The 22,753-nt window shown below is 39.8% G+C and overlaps 1 protein-coding gene across 1 annotated transcript in view; it reads left to right on the plus strand.

Annotated features, from left to right (window-relative positions):
- The window catches only part of TENM2 (teneurin transmembrane protein 2), a 1,242,216-nt gene that overhangs the window by 838,165 nt on the left and 381,298 nt on the right, over window positions 1-22,753 (plus strand). Inside the window, 1 exon segment of the mRNA XM_017849440.1 lies at window positions 3,736-3,945. Coding sequence (XP_017704929.1) covers window positions 3,736-3,945 — 210 coding nt within the window.

Here is a 22,753-nt window from a genome sequence, read left to right on the forward strand (position 1 = left end):
GAAAGAAAGAAAGAAAGAAAGAAAGAAAGAAAGAAAGAAAGAAAGAAAGAGAGAAAGGGAGGGAGGGAGGGAGGGAGGAAGGAAGGAGGAGAAAGGGAGGGAAAGAAGGAAGGGAGAAAGGGAGGGAAAGAAGGAAGGAAGAAAGGGAGGGACAGAGGGAGGGAAGGAAGGAAAGAAGGAAGGAAGGGAGGGAGGGAAGGAAGGAAGGAAGGAAGGAAGGAAGGAAGGAAGGAAGGAAGGAAGGAAGGAAGGAAGGAAGGAAGGAAGGAAAGAGAGAGAGAGAGAGAAAGAAAGAAAAGAAAGAAAGCGAGAAAACAGCATACCATTTGCTGGGGGCAGAGCTAGGGACTGAGAAATTTCCCAAGTAATGGTAGGTACCAGCAAGCAGAGTTGAAGGAGCTCCCAAAACATGGGCTTAATGTGGGCAGAAAAATAACAGGAATCAGACAATTCTGTGATGTGTATTCTCAATACACTGTAGTAACCCCAATGCTTTCATTGTGTTATGACTGCTCTTCTATTGTCTGTATTTGTATAAATTAAAAAGCAGCTCTGTCTGTACTATATGAAACGAATTCATGCTGAACAAAATTTCAAAAAGTTCATGTAAAGAATGATTTCACACAACTATCATATCAGGCTCCTGGAAAATTGCACTTGAACTTCAGTTCCACCTCAGTCACTCAAAGGAATTTAAAAATTGGCTTCCAGCCATCCTTGTTCTTCAACATGCAGTTTCAGATATGCCTCAATAACACAAACTTTAAAGCCTATTGATTGTGAGTTAAAATCTGTTCCTACCAGAGCCTCGCTGCTAAGTGGACGTCAACACCAACTTCACAGTGCCTTGGTTAGGATTCCTCTGAGTTCAGGAGCCTTGAAGAAGGCAGAGGGTAACATTGCTATGAAGGAGCTGCTTTGAACTTTATAACAAAATGACAAGAAAAACTTTGAACTCTGTCGGATGATAGGTGCTGTAAATGGTTATTCAAAAAAATGTTTCTTATTTGAAATCGGAAGAGTCCCTTGGGATTGGGAGATGGGAACCCGGAAACATGATCTGCCGTAAATCACTCTCCTTCCTTTATGTCACGTCTTCCCTTTTTTCTCACCATGCTGCTGTGTGGGCAAGCATCACGTAGAGTGGTTAGAGGGTGAACTTTGAAATAGTTAGACACAAGTTTGCATCCTGGCCTCTGCTGCTTAACTAGCTATGCAGTTTAATCTCTCTGTGTCTCGGTTTCCTCATGTATAAAATGGGAATGTGTTATTTCCTTTTATGGGACTATATAATAATTCTAACCTCAAGGGATTGTTTTGAGGATTAAATGAGATAATACATACAAAGGAACTAGCACAGTAAGTGGCAGATAGTTATTGTGTAAGAAACATCAGCAGTTAAATTATTAATGATAATGATAGTTATTTTGCTTAGAAGGAGACCTGGGGTGGGTGATGTATTGATTAAACATTAGCATTGATTCTGATGAAACTCCAGTGTGTTCAGTCTACCTTTTCCAGAATACCCAGCAAGAAAGTCATGCCTTATATGAATCCCAAACAGCCACGAAGGAAGGGAGTTTTTCAAGTCAAACTCCATTTATCAACTGATCAATTTCAGGAATGATTTGTCTCCATTTTTATTCTGTTACTGTGCAGGAGTCCCTAACATTTAAGTTTTAAGGGTATCTCATCTCCTATTACTGCCACCCCCATCCTCAAAAGGGTAATGGGCCAGGGGTTTGATGCCTCTGGTGCTATTCATCCTGTTTTCTCTCACCAGAAGTCACTTTTTTCCTCTTTGGACGTTTGCTCAGGCATCACTTTTCCCAGGAATCCTTATTTGACTCTACACCCCCACTCCTACCTGGCCAGGCTGAAACAAGTGTCCCTTTTCTCTGCCCCCACAGCACCATGTCATTACATGCCACTATTCTGCTTTTTATCATGTGGCACTGAAATGACATATTTACCTGTCTGTCTCCCACTAGACTATAAGCTCTCTGAGGGCAGGGTTGGTGTATTACTTATTTTTGTATCCTCAAGGTCTAGCAAAATACACATACATTTTATTGAACCAATTGAACCCATAAATAGCATTAAATGTACCGAATAATGAATCAGAAAATACAATTATAAAAGTGACAATAAAAATTGACATTCATTTGAGGTGTCTGCCGATGTCGCTACATCAGCAGTACATCTAAAAGCAGGAACACACAATTCTTCTGTCTCAGATACTTCTTACCCGGGTTGCAACACTCACCTGGTCCTCAGGTTTGCTTTCTCAATGTTCTGTCCTTCCTTCCACACCCCCAGATTTAGAACATATGCCATGGGCTGCTTCTCTTGGCTCATTTTCCTGAACTTCCCAAATGAGCAAACCAGCAGGAAAGCAACTGCAAAGACCCCAAGATGGAAGGATGAAGCAGGCAAAAGTGTAGGTGGTGATTGTCCTCGCCCAGCAATTTGGCTGCCAGGAGCTCCCTGTCATGTGAAAGAGAGGATGCAGCAGCCTGTGTGTGGGAGGACAATTTCTTGACCCAAGGGCAGCTCCATGTCACTGAGCCTTCTGCTGGACTGACTGCTCCTCCTCAAGGCTAGAGAGTCTGTGCTTTTCTTTGTCCGAAAACCACAATCATGGTGTTCCAAAAACCACATAATGAAGAGAGTGGGGATATTGGTCAATTCTTTGGGATGCCAATGCATCACCTTTTCCACCACTCTTTCACTTCTACCTCAAACTAATGAGTCTGGTTTTTTTAGAGTATCTCATTTTTGTTCATTCATTCAGCAGATGCTATTCTTTAGAAAGACATTGGAGATGCAGGGGGTGAATAAAATAAACAAGATGCCTGCATTCAAAGAGTAGTAAGGGCTATGAAGAAATGTAAGCGGAGTAGTTGCCTGGAGCAGGTAGATGGGCAAATTTCAAGGAGGCAAACATGGAAGGGTTGATTGAAGAGAAGAAGTGAGACTGTGAATGTTGGCAAGGTGTTGGGGTGGGGGCTTGGGGGTGGTGTCCAGCATAGAGGGGGCAGGAAGTGTGAAGATTCTAAAGGTGGAATGGCTTGGTGTGTTCAAGCAACAGAAATAAAGATGATCATATTGGCTAGAGACTAAGGGGCCACGTGGAGAGTCGTAAGGGTTACTATGAGAGTGAGGTGGGAGAGGCAGCTATGGGCTGGAGTACTCAAGACAGGTAGGTCATCATAAGGAGTTTGGGTTTCTTTCTGCAAGCAATGGGAAGTCATTGGAGGGTGCTAAGCAGGCGAGTGATACAATCTGATTCCTCACCTTAAAATTTCATTCTGGCTGCTGCGGAGATAGGATTGGGACAATGGGGAGTAGGTGGATTATGTGCCAAGAGTGGAAGCAGTGAGACCAGCAAGGAGGTAGCTCAGGGAGAGATAATGAGGACTTAGATTAGGACTATAGCAGAGGCGGTAAAAGAAACTGGATGGTTTCTAGACTGATTTCATTTCAGCTGTGTACATGATATTTTTGCTCATGTCCTTTTGCTGAAATATGCAACTACCTAAAATATGAATTTAGGAGAAACATCAAACCACTCTTAAAAAAAAAAAAAAAAAAAAAAACCACATCGGGGAATTTTCATTTCTTTTTTTTTTTTTATATATATATTTGTATTGTGAGCTGGTTTCAATGTAACTTTCTTGGGATGCTCTCATGACACTCATTGCTGACCTTTGACCCCTCTGTCCTCTTTCCCAGGTCGTCCCATTCCACCTACATCCTCGCCTAGTCTCCTCCCATCTGCTCAGCTGCCTAGCTCCCATAATCCTCCACCAGTTAGCTGCCAGATGCCATTGCTAGACAGCAACACCTCCCATCAAATCATGGACACCAACCCTGATGAGGAATTCTCCCCCAATTCATACCTGCTCAGAGCATGCTCAGGGCCCCAGCAAGCCTCCAGCAGTGGTAAGGAAACTCTGTGGTGTCTGAATGTGTGGTGTTTTGTGAGTGACATTCTTGATTCTCCAGCAAAATGACAACGCTGAAACAAGGGCTGGGGGAAGGTGGTGTGGGGAGCATCAAGGTGAAATGCATTTGTCGTTTTGTGGCATGGTATTTTCAAGATACATTTGTAGAAGGTCGAAGTTATTGAAGAGGTTTTGCTTATCGTAACAGGGTTTGGGCCTCCTTCAGTGGAAGGCATTTCCCCATTGCTGCATGTGTGAGCATGCTGGTCTCAAAGGTGAAGTGCAAAGAGACACTGGCGCAATGAATTTTGTATTACTACGATACTGGGCATAGCTGAGTGACCCTAGACACCCTCACACCAATTTTTGTGTATCTCAGATCCCCTGGGTTTTTTTGTTTGTTTGTTTTGTTTTGTTTTTTGGTTTTTTGATGTTGTTGTTGTTTGTTTGTTTTGGCTTTTAACTTCTAGTCCTTGCTTATTTTGATGATTTTGAAATTGCAATGTGTTCCCTTGACGTCAATACTGAATGTCTTGCCAAGTCTGAAGTGTTTGGGGGGTGACCTCTCCTGTAACTCTTTACTTGTGACCTCACTTGAATTTAACAAGTTGATGGTGTGGTACTATGATAAATACTGCCTCTAAATCCATAGTTCTTATTTTGACTTTCTCATTCACAGAACAGACAGACTGGACCCAAGGCCCTGTCCCACTTTGGAGGATTTTGTGGCCACTGTCTTAGTTCCCAATCTCTGAATCTTGGGTGGAATTGCCCTGAACCCAGAAATAATCATGCCTTATTTCGATTTCTCCTGTTGATGTTATGTTCACGTGAACATCTGAATGTAGGAATGGGCAATAACTGGAGTTTAAGTATCCATGGCCCAAGGAGAGACATTTGCAAAACTTAATTGCTCCTGACCTAAAGGGTTGGGAAGTATCTTCTGAAATCCCACTCATGAGGTTCATTAGCATATCCCATCCAAAGCAACACAGAGCTTTCCATGCCGAGAGTGGGTCTTGATGAGATTGTGTTTAGGCTCCACCCAGGAGTATATGCCACCCACCACTGGGCCCAACCTCTACAATTAGAGAGGACCTCCCAAATACATTTAAGATGACTCATTCTGGAAATGGAATGATGGACTGCTACTTAGGATGGCCCATGCCCTTCTTCATAGCCAGGCCTGATATATTTAGTAAACTCACATTCTTTTTCAAAAAAAATTACCTAATCAAATCTCTCATCAAATGAGCAATCCATTGTTGATATTATGAAGGCCTTTAATCTACCATAAATCTTTATTAGAACTCATCAGAGCTTCTAGTTTGAGAGAAATGTGATTATGGCACTCTTAAAATGACATTACATCATTGGGGTGATTGGTTTATCATTTGGAGAAGAGACATCAATCATAACTAGCATAACCACACAGTAAATGAATTCAACCTTTCTACCGTGGAACAATGACACTGTAATTGCTCAAAATCAGGCTTAAAATGAAATCGGAAAATGCTCTTTCTTCAAATATGATGTTAACTTAATGGAATATATTATGAAAAATCATGTTTGAGGAAATTCTATATAATTAAAAATATGTGGAAATATATTCCCTTTTTACTTTCATCAGAACCTGATTTTAGCTACAGAGCCCTTTTTTTGCTGCAGAGATTATGTTGCATTTAATTGAACTACCTTCACTTATGTTTTGCTGCTTTTTATTTCATACTATGTAATCGTGATGAATATTGTATTATGAAGGACAAGAGGCTTTTGAAATGAGGTGCACCTGCTGATAGCTTTTTAAAAACAGACAATTATTAGGGATAAAATGAGCTTTTAAAAAATATATCCTTTTATGCATATATGGATACCCAGGCAATGATGATTTCCATAAGAGAGGTCAGTTCATATCTTGAGGCCATCTGGAATGTTTTCTTAGCAATAATGCAGTGAGTGATTTCCTTTCTTTTGGACAGTGTATCAGATTGAAACTTGTTGATAGGATATTTATGTCAGCTTTATGCCTAATCAAGACCTCATTTTGGTGGACACAACAGATCTGTGTGTTCAGAATCAAACTTATCCATTTTTCATCACTCACACCAATTTGTTCAGCTCACTTAAGACTGATAGCGATTTAAGCTTCAGTAACAGGAGAAAATGCCACAGAAAATTTAAGGGTCCATTTTCATCCCAAACAGGAGCTGTGATGATATGATTTCTTCAACTGAGGGGATGAAGACCCAATTGTGCAATACCCTTGTTTTCAGCAGGTACTTATCATCAGAGAGTTTGTTAAAGCTCTGGTCAACAGGCAGTCATTTGAAATTCTGGACTCTGGCTTAGCTAAAATGAGAGCAAATCAAGTTCGAGTGTGCGTGTGCTCACATCTGTCTGTGTGTGTGTGTGTGTGTGTGTTTCTTGTGGAATGGATTTAAGGGCAAATTGGGGATTCTATCAGGATCTGAATGCAGTTGCCATGAATTTAAATTTGACATAAAGGATTGAAAATAGAGTTTGACATGGAAGATGCAAAGTGCAGAGCTATGTCTGAGTGTTTTGAATTGAGTCTGATGAAAGGGGCTGAATTTTTCAGGAAGTGTCACAGCACAAACAAAGTGGCCGTGTGTTTGGGTGTGTTGCGTTTAGTTGGTTAATTACACAGAATTTTTTAAATTTGTCTCTTGGCAATGACCCTGTGTTCTGAGAATCTGGTACTACTTTGGTCTGTGTCTCTTTCTTAGGTGAAATAAAACACTTTTCAATACATCAGCCGATACACGACAGTAAAACATTATTTCCTGCTCTCCTCTTATAGTTGCTGTTATTATTTGATGTCGGTGAAGCCCATCATTAGGAGGGTCACAGTACACAGTTCCTGCCCACGGAACACCTGCTCTTTAGAAACAAATAGGACATAAACTACAGGAACTAAAATGTTTTTCCCCAACGTGAAAACTCCTCAAAGCAACAACAAAGCTTCATCTTTATGGCTTGAGTGTCATTATTTTCTATGACAGCAGTGCATTCTTTACTGGACGGTACTCAAACCTTGCCACCTTTGGAGCCAAATTGCTCTAACCCTCAATCTATGCCAATCAAGCATATACCCAGGTATAGTTAGTGAGATGTTTACAGGAGTGATGTTTCTCTCCCCCTTAAGCATTTTCTTTCAGATAGCTGAGCTCCAGCGAGTGGCTCATTCTGTGTTCTGACCTTCTGCCAGAGCAGGTTACTCCAGAGATGTTTCTTGTATACAGAAGCATAATTTCAAATCCTATGAAACAACTCATCTGGAAAAAAAAAAAAAATCTAGATCCCAGCAGCAGCATAATGGAGGCTCCTGCAGATGGAAGAATGAGACTACCTTCCAAATCAGAATAGGGTTTGCAGTTTGCTCTCAGCATATGATGCAGAAAATAGACAAGCAACCATATTATCTTCTAAAAGCACTGGCTTTCCTCTATCTGTGAAACATTGAATTTTAGTTTTCTTTAAAGTTTAAATAAAGGGGCTTTGAATACTCATTAGTAGCATCAAACTATACACATAAGAAATGTAGTAACCAAGATGCCCTAACCAGGACATTTTGGTAGAGCTTATGTGGCAAAAGAGCTGTCCCAATCAGAGAGTCTCTGTTTGTAACTGAGCACATGAAGGGTGCCTTGACCCTTTTTAAAAGAGCAATGTCTTAGTTAATTCTAAATGAAAATAGAATATCAAAATCAGCAGGCTTTGGGGTTGCCTAAGATCAATAAGTTGCCTGTCTAATTTATCAGGCATCATAAAACAAATGAGATTCATTCATTCATTCATTCATTCATTCCTTTTTTGCACCTCCCTCATATGTAACAGCTTATAACAATTGTTACTTTTTTTTTGAGACAAAGTCTTGTTGATCCAGGCTGGAGTACAATGGCGTGACCTTGGCTCACTGCAACGTCTGCCTCCCAGGTTCAAGTGATTCTCATGCCTCAGTCTCCCTAGTAACTGGGATTACAGGTGCACACCACTATACCCGCTGATTTTTGTATTTTTAGTAGAAATGGGTTTTCACCATGTTGGCCAAGCTGCTCTCGAACTCCTGGCCTCAAATGACCCACCCACCTCCACCTCCCAAAGTGCTAGGATCATTGGTGTGAGCTACCATGCCCAGCCAACAATTGTTTAAAACAAAAATAAGCTATAATTAGATGATACAATAAAGGTAAAGGAAAAATTTAGGGGGAAAGGTATACATATATGCTCAAATGTATAAAGTCCTATTCCATTATTTAAGATAGAGAACTTGATTTTAAGCTTCCTAGCAACCAAACCAAAAAGGGAAACATAGAGAAAAGAAGATGCATAACACCCCATGAGATAAAAGCAAATCAGTCATTTCAGGGAAATTCTGTGAATCCTCACAATGAGGCCAGAAAAAAGTTGGTCATAAAGAAGCTCATGTGTGTATCCAGATGACTGGATTCTTAGTAACATCATATAATACATATGCTAATTTCCTGTCAAAATTCCTTGTAACCTCCCTCTAAATAAGACATAGAACACACTTTCCATGTAAAAACAATTCTACAAATGTCCAATATTTGCACAGTCCAAGGGCAAAACTTGATCGATAGACAAACCTTAGTTCTACTAAGGGACCATGTAAATTTCATGTCCTATAGGCAACAGACCTTAAATATCATTGCTCATAACTGAAGTTTTATGGGAATTAGCAGACTTTGAGGTTAAAGTCACCATTCAGGACCCGAAAAGCAGATGTTCTGTGTTATAGATCTGTCCTGACAGCCACATGGAGGTTAGAATTGATATCCTCTCATGAAAACTTCAGGACAGCCTCACTCATCTGGTCCCAAGGATCCATCCATGGGGCTGGATTTGGGACAAAGAAGAAGTCGATATTTTTAACTTAATGAAACTTCTTCTCCTTATATATCTTAGGTTTTAGAAAGAAATTTTTTTCTGAGATGTTGTAAATTTTCTTGCCTCCCTAAGCAGATTATGCCCATTGTAATTTAATTTAATTTAGGATTCCCTGAATAGCTCACAGCAGTTCTTATGCACATTGATGATTGTATGGTGCTGATAATACTATCTCGCTCTTTTTTACAAAAGTCATTGTATATCCTGTGATTATTTATCCCACTTCTCCTAATGTTCTGCATTTTAACTGCTTATTGTGCTCTTTATCAGCTTTTCTTCCTCCTCCCAGCATCACTTCATTCTTCAGGGACCTCCACTGCAGTTTCCCTGGTGACAGATTCATAGTAGACACTCACTAAGTATTTGTTAAATAAATGAATGAGTGTCTATAATAACCACCTTTATTTTTCACTCTTGATTTTGGGATCAGGATATCAAGTGCAAACATCATTCACTTTCCCATGTTGGATCTGTACTGTGCATGAGCCACTTTGACTCCAGGTTCTTCCCCAAGTCCCTTGGATGTCTGGTTTAGACATTCAGAACTACCTGTGGCTCCTTCCTGGCATCCAGGCAGAGGTCTGATTCCAGCTACCTCTCCTCTGGGTGGGTTCTCGGCCCACTGGGTAGTACAGGCTAAGTCCAGCATGTTATCTTTTCTGTAGAGGTCACAGAAATAGCCATCTCTCTTGCCCCAAATGCAGAACCACAAAGGACTTGGGCTCTCAGCTCATGGACCTTTTTCTCCCTCAACACTAGTTAGTATGCTAAGTACTTAATATGACTTTATTCATGTACTTGTATTTGGTGCCCCCCACCTCCCAATGCATCAAGGATTATCATCATACCCATTTTATAGATGACAAAACCATGTCACAAAGAGGTCAAGTAACGTACCAAAGTCATAAAGCTGGAAAGTGAAGGATTTCGGCTTCAACCTTAACCTTCCTAATTGCAGAGACTTTTCTCCTCACTCCTCTGTTAAATGTTAACCTCAGAATATTTGTTTGGCTGATTGAGATATACAACAGACAGTGAAAGCATTGTATTAAAGGGCACGGGTTACAATTTTTTAAAGATTTCTTAAAACTAAATACGGCATCACAAAATACCCTTCACCCCCACTGTTTGGCAAACACACATATCCCCAGACACTTTACCTGGAGATTCTGATTCCCTAAGCTCAGGAGGGGCTAAGGAACTCTGCATTTACCATTCCCTTCAGGTGAAGCCTGTGCTCTGACAAGTCTTGGAACCATTAATGTAGTGGGGAAGCTCTAAAGTGAAAGTTGGAGAACTTGAATTTTCTTCACACTGCTCCTGATTCACAGCATGATTTTTGTCAGGTCATTCAATCATTGTATTAGTCTGTTCTCACATTGCTATGAAGAAACACCCGACACTGGGTAATCTATAAAGGAAAGAGATTTAATTGACTCACAGTTCTACATGGCTGGGGAGGCCTAAGGAAATGTACAATCATGGCAGAAGGTGAAGGGGAAGAATGGCACCTTCTTCACAAAGCAGCAGGAAGGAGAAGTGCAAACAGGGGTAATGCCAGATGCCTATAAAAGCATCAGATCTCGTGAGACTCACTCACTATCATGAGAACAGCATGGAGGAAACTGCCCTGTGATCCAATTGCCTCCACCTGGTACCACTCTTGACATGTGGGGATTAAGGGAATTACAATTCAAGATGAGATTTTGAGTGGGAACACAGCCAAACCATATCAATCATCATGAACCTCAGTTTCCCTATCTGATTAGATTGAGCATTGACTTAAAAGGCCTCTTGTTCTAGTATTCTTGTGTCTGTAAGCTCCTTGTATCTGGCTGGACCAAGCTGTCGCAATGTTAGAGGCTCCCCAACTCCTCCTCTGTATAGTGTGGATTTCATCCCAATATCTGGGACATTGTCAAAACTAAGGCCTACACAGTCATGCAAAACAGATCCTTGTAACTTACATGCAAAAGTTGAGAAGAGAGGTTTTGGGATGTTATAACACTTGGCTGAAAATGTTGATGGCAATCCCATCAAGGAGAGAAAGTACAGCTCCACCAACACAAACCTGGGCTCCCAAAGACCCTTACCCTGGCCTCCTAAACAAGGTCTCCCACCCGAATAATTGGGAACAAATAGTCCTCAGGACTCTCTCGGCATTGTTAACTTGCCTAGCAATATAGCAAATAGAGATTAGACTTTTCCTTCTTTTCCTTTGTGCCTTCTTGAAACAGACAAATACTGCACATGAGCACGTGTGCGTGTGCGCGCGCACACACACACACACGTGTAGTTTGTAGGTCCAGCAATTTCCAGCCCAACTAGAGTCAGGACCACTCTTCTGCACCATGGTGCAAATGAGCACACAATCAAGATGGACAGGTAATTCCTTTAGAGATGCACAGCATGGAAGTGACAGACGGCAGAGAACTGCTCTTTCTCAGCAAATAATGTTGATATTGACAAAATTCTCAGGGTCGATAGACATTGTGTACATTCTATCTCTCCATTTCTGTCCCTGGCTGGTTGGTACATACAAAAAGATGTCCTAGGCAAGCCCAGAGACTGGGAACTACAACTGATATCTTAACAGTTCCTGCCCTAGTAATTTTTACCCAGAACTTCAGCTTCTCCCAAATTCTCTTAAAGAGTAGATTCAATTCTAACTAGCTTCCTGCATAATATTCAATAGTCATTTTTAAAAGTGTCCCCAGTCCCTTGTTAGAGATGTCTTAATTCTTGGGTTGAATCAAAGGATTTCATTATTTTACCAGTGGGCAGTTTCAACAGAAATTATAGCCCCAGCCCTGGGTACATCTCTTAGACCCATATCCAAAATAATCATGAAGAGTGTGGACTCTGACATCCACACTACATAGATTCAAATCATAGGTCAGCCACTTTCTAACACTATAATCTTGAGCAACTTACTTAATCTATACCTTAGTATTTTTATCTGTAAAACAATAATAAGTGTCTACTAGTCCTAAAGCTGTTATAAATATTTAAATGGCGTTCTGATACATCTAAACACCGTTAAAAGAGGCTTAGACAATTGAAGCAATGATTGGGTTTGAGAGTACTTGCTTTCTAATTTAACAACAATGTTCTATTGTGGGCAAATATATATAACATGAAATTACCATTTACACTATTTTTAAGTGTACAGTTCTATGGCTTTAAGTATGTTCACATTGTTACGCAGCCATCACAACCATCCATCTCTAAAACATATTCATCTTCCTCAACAGAAACTCTATACCCATTAAACACTAACTCCCTTTCCCTCAGCCCCTGGCAATCACTATTTTATTTCTGTCTCTATGAATTTGTGTCTAAGTACCTCATATCAATAAAATTACACAGTATCTGTCCTTTTGTGATGGACTTATTTCACTTAGCATAATGTCTTCAAGTTTCATCCATGTTGTAGCATGTAATTCTACAGGACAGAATTTTCTTCCTTTTAAAGCTGAAAACTATTCCATTTTCCCTATATACCACATTTTGTTTATTCACTCCTCCCTTACTAGACACTTGGGTGGTTTCTAGCTTTTGTTTACTGTGAATAATGCTGCTAGGAATATTGGTATACAAATAATTGAGCATCTGCTTTGACCTCTTTTGGATGTGTCACCAAAAGTGGAATCACTGAATCATACAGTAATTCTATACTTAATTTTTTAAAGATTTAACGTGCTGTTTTGTACAGTGTTTGCACCACTGTACATTCCCACCAGCAATACACAAGGGCTCCAATCTCTCTACATTCTCTCCAATGCTTGTTACCTTCTGTGTTTTTGATAACAGCTATCCTATTGGTGTGAAATGGTATTTCTTCATGGTTTTGATTTGCATTTCTCTAATGATTAGTTCTTTTCATGTGCTTATTGCCTGTTTTTATATCTTCTTTGAAGAAATGTGTATTCAAGTCATTTGCCTAATTTTTAAACAGATCATTTGTTTTTTGTTGATATTGTTGAGTTGTAGGAGCTCTTTATATATTCTGGATACCAACTGCTTATCAGATAGGTGATTTGCAAATATTTTATCCTATCCCATAGGTTATCTTTTCATTCTTTGATGGTGTCCTTTGATGTGTAAGGGTTTTTAATCTTGGTGTGGTCCAACATATCTATTTTTACTTTTGTTGTCTATGCTTTTGGTGTCATGCAACAAATACTGTTAAAGTATTTATTTATACTATGGCAGCCATTTTTCTAAATTTTTACAAATGGTAATTCATTTAATCCTCACCAATGAGAAAGAGAAAAGCAGCTCTTGATTCTGGGAACAGACTTGACAATAAAAACTAGGCTTAGGTGCATTAGGAGGTGGCTTGTCACTCACAGCTAGGTTGTAGTGTTCTCCTACTGAACATAAACAATCTTACAGAACACCAGCACGAGGCCACTCCATGGTTGTGGTGACGTAAAATAAGATGACAAGAAGACCACACCATGATCTTGCCTCAATACAGACAAAACCAAAGTCACTGTCCAAACAACAAAAATACAAAACACCCCTCTCTCTAGGCTAAAATGGGGTGACTACTGTTTTTTTGTTTTGTTTTTTGTTTTGTTTTGTTTTTTCTTTGAGACAGAGTCTCGCTCTGTTGGCCAGGCTAGAGTGCAGTGGCGTGACCTTGGCTCACTGCAACCTCCGTCTCCTGGGCTCAAGCAATCCCACTGCCTCAGCCTCACGAGTAGCTGGGATTACAGGCCTATGCCACCACGCCCGGCTAATTTTTGTATTTTTAGTAGAGACAGGGTTTCACTGTGTTGGACAGGCTGGCCTCAAACTCCTGACTTCAGGTGATCCGCCCACCTCTGCCTCCCACAGTGTTGGAATTACAGGCATGAGCCACTGCACCCAGCCCACAAGCCCTTTCTAACACTCTTACTGAAGCACCCTTCTGGCTCCCCTTGTGTGTCTTCTCCCTCATGAGTTAATCAACTGTGTTAGGCCACAGTGTGCTCCTGCCTGGTGGTGTTTTGACTGGAGGACATGGGCACCTTTACGCTGTGAGTTGGGATCGTTAGCCCCGTTGTACAGGTGGGAAAACTGTGGCACAGTGAGGTGAAGTAATTTGCCATAGGATACATAGTTATTAAGCAGTACAAGAACTTGACCCAAAGAAATTAGTCTCCACAGTGATAAGTATATAGAAATTTAAGTGAATTTTTAAAAGACAATTCCAGAAAAAAACACATTCAAGAAATAAAATGTAGTCATCATTTACTGCATGGCCCAGCTCTGAATAGCATTTACACGGCCATAGTAATGTAAACATTGAATAATGACTTAGCTATTAAATCAGAAGGATGAGAGGATATGTGGGCTGGGCAGGTAGAGGGAAAAGCCAAGACCTGCATCTTTTATATTAAGAAGTTACTAGATAATGCAAGAAGTTACGAAATAAAATGGAAAATGCAAGAAATAGCAGCAAAGCATGTTATTTATAGAACTAGAGATAAATGCCAAAATAATTAGCTATAAAAAGGTAAATGTGGTTGCTGCTGGGAAGGAAGAAATTGGCGGTGATGGAAGAAGATTGCTATTTTTGAACTGAACGTTATAGAAAGATTTATTTCTTTAAACTATGTGCACTTTTTCTTCTGATGAAAAGAAAACATTTACAGGAGATTGGGCATGCAAAACACTTAATACAATGTTAAAACCCCAAAGTAGTAGTTATTTACTTCTCTCAAATATATTTTATTCAACAAGTATGTATTGATCAGGGCCGATGTGTTTGAAATGACATCAGGTGCTGTGAACCTGAGTAGTTAGGCATTGGAGCGATTGCGTCAAACCCGCAGATTTGTCTGTATCTGCCTCTGTTGATTAGGGAGCCCTGTGGAGTTGTTGGGGCTTTAGCTCTTTATCCCAACACAGCTTAGGATGGCATGAGAACAGAGAAGATATCATGACTACTGTTCCTCCTCGTTTCTAATCCAGTGTCCATCTAAGCACAGGTACCATCATTTCCTCAGAGCTTTCCCAACCAACTCAGCCCAACTAGAGCTTTCCTTTTGCAGAATTACAGAACAGCCTTATAGTCTGCCTTATTCAATTTAGCACCTCATTGCATTCTGATTTGTAATATTCTCTTGGTGTTTCATGCATATAAGTCACTTGTGTCAATATCAAATTGTCACCACTTAAAGACAAGGGTCATTTCTTTGGTCTTTTTGTGTCCCTTAGCACATGGTACAGGTAGAGATAAGCTCAAGAGCTAGCTCCTTATTGATCTAACTTAAGTAGGACAATGTTAGAGTGGGGCAACAAAAAGGTGGCAGCAGCCCCTACCAAGTCCTTCAGATTTGGGCCTGTTGACTGCAGGTCACTGTAATGTTTTTAGATCTGAGACCATCTGTGGTTGTGGGTGTGATCACATTTAGAAAGAACAGAAAAAATGCTGTAGGGCATGATGAGAAAAGAAGTGTGTTTGTCTAACCTTCATCTTCCTTAGAAAGGACAGAGAGACGTGAATCCAAAATAATAGTTCTTTCTTCATTTGTTTAGTAGCTGCTATCCTGAGTTGATGTTGCCTTGGTCATAGTTGCTTCCATTGATAAATATTTTGTGGGGTATAGCTGCAATCCTAGGGAATGCATGGGCTTAGTGTATGGATTCATTTGCTGGAGCTGCCCTAACAAAGTACCACAAACTAGGTGGCTGAAAATGACTGAATATTATTCTGTCACAGTTCTAGAGGCTACAAGTTCCAAACCATACTCCTTCCAAATGCCCTAGAGAAGAGTCCTTCCTTGCCTCTTCTAACTTGTGGTAGCTGCCAGCAATGCTTAGCATTCTTTGGTTGTGGCAGCATAACTCCAACCCCTGCCTCCACCTTCTAATGGCCGTCTTCTCCCTGCGTGTGTCTGTCGGTCTTGAACTCTCTCTCCTTATAGAGATACCAATTATTGCATTTAGGACTCACCATAATTGAGGATAAATTTATTTGAATTAAATCTGCAAATAACTTCACAAAATCCAAATAAGGTCACATTCCCAGGTATCAGGAGTTAGGACTGCATATCTTTTGGAGAAACACAACTCAACCCACAACAGAATCCAATTGAATACTCAGCAGGATAGAGCTACTAGAAGTAGCTCCCCGGGTCTTCTCTATTATTGAACCCACCATGCTCCTTGACTGTATTCTCCATTAGATTTAAGTTCTTTGAAGGCAAAAACCCTATTTCCCTTGTGTCTCATTTCATTCTATGCATTTAGCTAGCACTGAGCCTGGCACATAGCAGATGCTTAATAAATATTAGGTGAATTAACAAATAGTGCATGCAGTCACAGGATGGAGGAAAGGTATGCAGAGGTTATTTGCAATATCCAAAGAATGGTCCAAGAAAATAGTGCACGTAGACCCTAGCTGATAGGCTGGCTCCCTCTATCTGCAATAAGAGAGAAAGAGAATGAAGAAGGCATTTCTAGATGATGGCATAGTGCAACATGAATGGCAAAGAAAGCCGGAAGCAGAGAAAGTCAATGTAGTTAATATTTAAACTCTAGAATCCAAGTAAACCAGTTAAAACATAGAAAAACTGTTTTGTGTGGTGCTTTAAAATTCTAGCACCAGCCTTTCATTTGATTCCCCCAGGGCCAATACCAGTTCTGTCTTTTGTCATTTTCCATCAGATCTTTTGTTTTATGACTTCTGTTGCTTATTATCCTTATTCCTTTCTGGTGCTTGTAAAGCCAAAGATGAGAGGGTACATGCATTCTGATACTGAAGCATTTAGGCGGTTATCACTTAAATTAATGTTTTCTGCTAGGGTTATATTTTAGTGGAAAACAATAATTGTTGCTAAGACAGCATCTTGGAGTTGAACCAATTCTATCAGTGAACGCTCAAACATGGGAAGCTAACAATAAAATGCAGTGATCAATCGTTCTTCTTTTCTCTCTTCCACTCCAAAGGCAGACATTACATCCCTTTGCTTACAAAAATAAATAAATAAATAAATAAATAAATAAATATAAAATAAAATAAAAAAACTGATGATAGAGCACCTTTTAACACCTCAGCAGTCAGTTTCCCTATAGAAAAAGACCCCCAAATTTATCTTTATCACGACTTCCCACCCCTCACCCTCACTTAGGATTTACAAAGATGCCTTTGCATAAGTTATAAACTTGCAAACCTCTGCTTTTGAATTGTGTTGATGTCCACTGTGGATGGAGGGCTGTGGGACAGGACTATCTTCCTGCATGCTAGCTCCCCGAATAATTCCACGATGCAATCGGTGGCATTCACACTTGACTAGGATTGCATTTCAATCTGTTCCATCTGATTGGATACTGTGTTTTCTTCCCGTCTGTGGTAATGGAGCACTCGTTCCCAGTTCCCAAGGTTATTTTCATCTCAATGACCTTTTGTGTCTCCCTGGGGAGCCTGACCATTACCCACCCCGCTTTCCCTCTATCTGCTTGGAATATTGCTTTACTTGTCGCTCTTTCTGTAGTAACCACTGTCTTTGATACATTCCTATCAGCGACTTTGTTCCTGAAGAAGCAGTGATCTTTACCAGTTTGTGATTCCCCCTCTTTCTCTGTGGGTTCTTCTTGTGGTCTTACAGCTCAGTTCAAGCAATTTGCTTTTAAAGATGAAAAGAGATAGGCTGGGACACCACCTGTTTAAGACATTAGGATGCTGGGTTTCTGATTTCTTTTACTAACCTGCGTGCCTTCTCGTGAAGACTGAAAACTGGTTAGAATATAAGAGATGGAGGATCTGTTGTGAAAATAATTCACAGGGAGGGGAAAAAGTCATATTACACTGGGCAAACTTGGCCTTTTCTGCTGCTCTTTATTGATCTCAAATTGCTGAAAGGGTTCAGAAGATAAAAAGAAACTGTGAAACAAAGAAAGGAAACCATGGTGAAGAAAGAAACGGCCCTGAGATGGTGGCAGCCAGAGAATCTGTCTGAGTCCTAATTCTACCCAAAACTCACGGTGTCCCCTGGGCAATCCCTCCTCCTGTTGGGCCCTCTGTTTTGTCTTTTGTAGTGTTGGGAGGCTTTGAGTCAGATGTTTTGAAAGTTCTTTTCCAACTTTCAAATATCATGATTCTAGGAAAAGACTGAGAACTAGGCACAATACATTATTCCACTTCCAATGATGTGCTGAGTCGCCGAGTCTGTCGCCTCTCTATAAAAACACACAGAAACAACTTTTTCCTCCCAAAGGGAGGAAACTAAAGCTGTTGCCCCTTTCTGGATTGGTGAGGATAATGATATTAAATAATAACCATCATCACTTATGTTTGTGTAATATTTTCTATTTCAAGGAACAAGATCATGTCCTTTCTTTTAGATTGCAAACATCTGACCCTTGGTCAAAGGAGCTTGCAAACCAAATTGATTTGTCCTGCTTGGTATTATTTTTTAAATTATGCTTTACTTAGGTGACAATGTTGAAAAACCAAGAGATGTACATAAACACTCATAATTCTATCATTCCTGAAATAATAACATAACTAGTAATACCTACCTACATTATGTCATGGCCACAAATCACTAGAGTCCAGTAGAGACTGCCCATTTGAGATCAGTCATGATCTTTTAATTTACTCATGTATGAGATTTGCATGGCGTTTGTAGCATTTGAATCTTCAATCTCAGTTATCTAGCTTGTTGGCAACAATGATGATGATGATGATGATGATGTTACCACTGCTAATGTCATTAACAATAATCTCCACCTCCATGTTGGCATACCATCTTTACTTTTAGAAAACACTATCATATGTATTACCCATTTAAATCCCCACTACAACCATCTGTGAGGAAGATATAGAAGGTATTATTATCTCTACTTAACAGATAATCCATTTGAGGGATAAAAATTTCAAGTGACTTACCAGTGGACCATATTTAGTCTAATGATCTCAAACTTTCCACTATCAAAGTCTTTTTAAAACTTTTTTAATGTACTCTGTGTTTCACAGGACTTGGTCTCCCTATTCACATGTATTTAAAAATAGGTTGTTTACTTGTTTTGTGTTACATGAAGATATATAGATAAGTAGGTACCTCTAACCTCTACTCTCAATGATGAATTTATTTACCAAGTACAATCATAACTGCTAATAGACAAATTCTTTGATTCCTTTGCACAATTACTCTTTTTTTTTTTTTTTTTTTTTTTTTTTTTTTTTTTTTTTTTTTTTTTTTTTGAGACAGGGTCTCCCTCTGTCACCCAGGCTGGAGTGCAGTGGCACAATCTCCACTCACTGCAGCCTCAGCCTTCCCAGTTGAAGTGATTCTCCTGCCTCAGCCTCCTGATTACAATTACTCTTCATTTCAATGTTTTCCTAGCTGGACTTCTTAACAAGTATATTCAATTAGGAGGAAGGGAAGTTTAAGTGAGCCATGAAAAGGTCAGGTGAGTTTTAGGGAGCCTGGACCCAATATCCTTATTACATAACTGGGGCTTATACTGACCCACCAAGGTCAGTGCTAAGGGAGTTAGAAGCAGAATTCAAACTCAAGTTTTTGTTACTGTTTTTATGTTTGACACGGGAGTATACAGCATGGGAGATCACCTCACCTCTGGTTCTGAGGTTGGTACTCAGAAGCTGTGGACTGTCAGCATATTTTGATTAAACACCTATCATGTGTCCACCATGTCACAGGTGCTGGGCATTGCCTGGGTTTGAAGATCAATCATCACATCTGAGTCAGGTCCTTGGCTTCCTTCTAGCATTCTGTTTGACACTGATGAGTTCTGAGAACCTGCTGGCCCTGACTTGCCCACTTCCTCACAGCAGCACAGACTCAGCATGAGATCCTTTTTTCCAGAATAACCCAGAGGCTTCCTGGATTTGATTGAGTTCTCCTCGCTTTGGAAAAGATTCTAACTTTTACAAAGTGAAATTTCCTATGCTAAGCAAACTCTATATTTTATTGTATTCTGTTGTCAGATGCCACGAGTACTTGAAAAGAGCTTGTGATATAACATATTCTTTATTGTAATATAGCATTGAAAGCACATTATGGTCTGAATTACAACATTTCACAAGAAGAAAGGAGAAATCCTACATTAAACGTACACATTATTCATAAAACTTCTAATTCCAGGAAAATTAAACTTGAAAAAGTTATTTTCCAGAATGGATGACCTATAGTGCGCAGGTTCTTGTAAGTCAAATACGGTTCTTTATAAATACGTGGGAGATATTTGCCCAACTTGTATGCAGGCCTAGAGCAGTATGTTTTGCACAACCTGAATCAAACTAGGTCAGTCTTCTAAGAAACATTCCCATGTTACAATGCAACCAAACTTCAACAGGGCCTCTAGGCAGAGGAGTGGTCTTCCTCTCTTGGGTGAAGAACCAAAAATGTAGCACTCTTCATTGTCAAGGTGTATACCAAAGCATAGATCATGGGGGAGAGCTTACACAGAATGGCATGGCGTGTGCATCCAGAATCCACTGTGCAGCTGCTTAGGGACAGGAGTGTTTCCATTTTCAAAACCATGTAAGTTTCAGAGGTCAAGCTTACCAAAGTAGCTTGAAAAGTGTGTACTTAGTAGGCTTGGGGAAAAGTTGGAAGTCCATGCCCTCATTTTGCCTCGATTATAGTTCTGCAAAAACCCTCTCTTAAGAGCTCCAAAGTCTATGCCTTATTCCCTTGCCCATTTGGACTATTGTTACCCTGGGCAAGTTCTTTAATTAACTTCTCTGTGTTTTAGTTTCACCATTTATAACACAGAGATAATTATACTTCAAGATAATATGTGGGAAAAAAAATGCCTCTCCATTGCACAATGAGAAGCGGACATGCAAGTTATCATGTTTGTTTATTAATAGCAATAACGTCCCACATGAACAGTGGAATCAGCACTCTTCCCCACAAAACTCAGAACTTTTGTCCCAATTAACTCATTACGACTGACATTAACTCTGAGATTTTGCTGGCGGCGATGTGTCTTACTGTCTTTTTATTCTTCATTGGCACCTCCTGTAAGTAACTGGGTTTGGGCCGCTCAGAAATCCCTATTTCTGATAAATAAGGGAAATTTCGGACAGGATGGTAACTCCATAGCTATTCAGGCCAAAGAGTTGGTAGATCATAAAAACAATTCACATCCTTCATGATCAAGGTTTATATATGCATATTTCCAAGGTCTTACTCCCTCCAAAATTGGTCATACCAGTTCAAGGTTGGATGACAGATGTGAGCAAATCAGCGTCAGACAAGTTGAGCAGATTTTAACTTCCTATATTGTAGTAGAAAATTCCTCTCATAAAACAACAAGGCGCACAGATCAAGACCCCTGCCGTGTCCAGTTAGACTTCTTTAAAAAGGAACAACCTCTTTAACTTTATGAGTTTCTGGGGGCTGTTTATCTTTTCCTTTTGGCTTATCACAACTCTTAAATTACCTTAGCATATGCTTCGTTGCTAGTATTTTCTTGAATTTTCTTTTTTTCCATTGCCACGGGAAACAAACAAAAAAGTTTTTTTTTTATTTTCATAAGAGGCATTTCAAGAAATTGTTAGAGGGAGAAAGAATGTTGCTTAATGAAATAACGAAGAGATAATTTCCAAAGGCTTTTAAAACTACATAGTAGGACAATCATTCAAGTATGGGATGCACCCTTAAGCAAGATTAGGTCTTATAGGTGACAGAGGAACTAAGTTTGGTGTGTCAGCCTTTCATTCTTATTACCCTCGTTCCTGCGCTTCATACAAATTTAAGATCCAAGCAATTATGCCTAACATGCTTTTGAATATAGTAAAATCATGCATTTTATGTAGTCAGTAATCAAAGTACTACAGTGTTTTTTCCATTCAAAGACACAGTCCCATTATGAATAATGACTCCTAGAAAAATCTAGCAAGGTAGTCCAATGCAGCAGCATAATCATTTATGCATCTACCAAACCTCTTTCACACTGCAAGAAGTTTAATAGATGATCAGTTCCTTGAGGGAAGAAGCTTTCTTATTTATCTTTGTATCTTCGTTACCCAGTAAGCACCATTCCTGGCACATCAAAAATCACATATGATTAATGGATGGATGGATGGATGGGTGGGTGGATGGATGGATGGATGGATGGATGATGAATGGAGAAAAAATACTTTCCTCTTTTGGTCTTTGAAGTTTCTAGGTATTACCAATGAAGATACAGAGTATAGGACAAGGTTCTCATACCTAAAAATCAGGCCAAACCAGCACGTTTAATAAAATATTTTTTCATTGCCCTTAGAATAAAACTCAGATCATTTATTGTGGCTAGTGTGATGTGATTTGGCCAGAGGCTAATATTCATAACTTCATCTCTTTCCATTCTCCTTTTCTCTCCCTACTCTGTGACACTAGACTTCTTTGCATTCTTTGGAAACACCCAAACTCTTTCCTGTGACAGCCTTTTACTTCCTGTTCCGTCTGCCCAGAATCTTTCTCCCTATCTTTGCATGACTGGTATGGTCATTCACCAGACTCAAATATCATTCCTTAGATACCCCTGCCCCATCCAAATTTGTTCCCCTCTTCCCTTTCAGTATCCTCAACACCTAAGAGTGCCCTGCACCTAGTATGTACTCAGTAAATATCTGTTGGGTGGTTGATAAATTATTATACATATTTTGCAAATATTTAATATGTTACTATTGAATATTTAATTTAAAAATTACTGAGGTTTTTCTTCTTCCCAAATTCCAATTAAAAGCAAACAATCAAAACTCCAAACCAAGGTGAAAATGTTTCTTTTGTTTTGTTCTCCTAACTTACTAGAAGCCAAGAGGTTGCCTATTCTACTCACCATGGAAAGAAGAAGGAAGGAAGGAAGGAAGGAAGGAAGGAAGGAAGGAAGGAAGGAAGGAAGGAACGAAGGAAGGAAGGAAG

The sequence above is a fragment of the Rhinopithecus bieti genome, unplaced genomic scaffold (genome assembly GCF_001698545.2).
Source record: "Rhinopithecus bieti isolate Rb0 unplaced genomic scaffold, ASM169854v2 scaffold_30732, whole genome shotgun sequence".
Taxonomy (NCBI): Eukaryota; Metazoa; Chordata; class Mammalia; order Primates; family Cercopithecidae; genus Rhinopithecus; species Rhinopithecus bieti.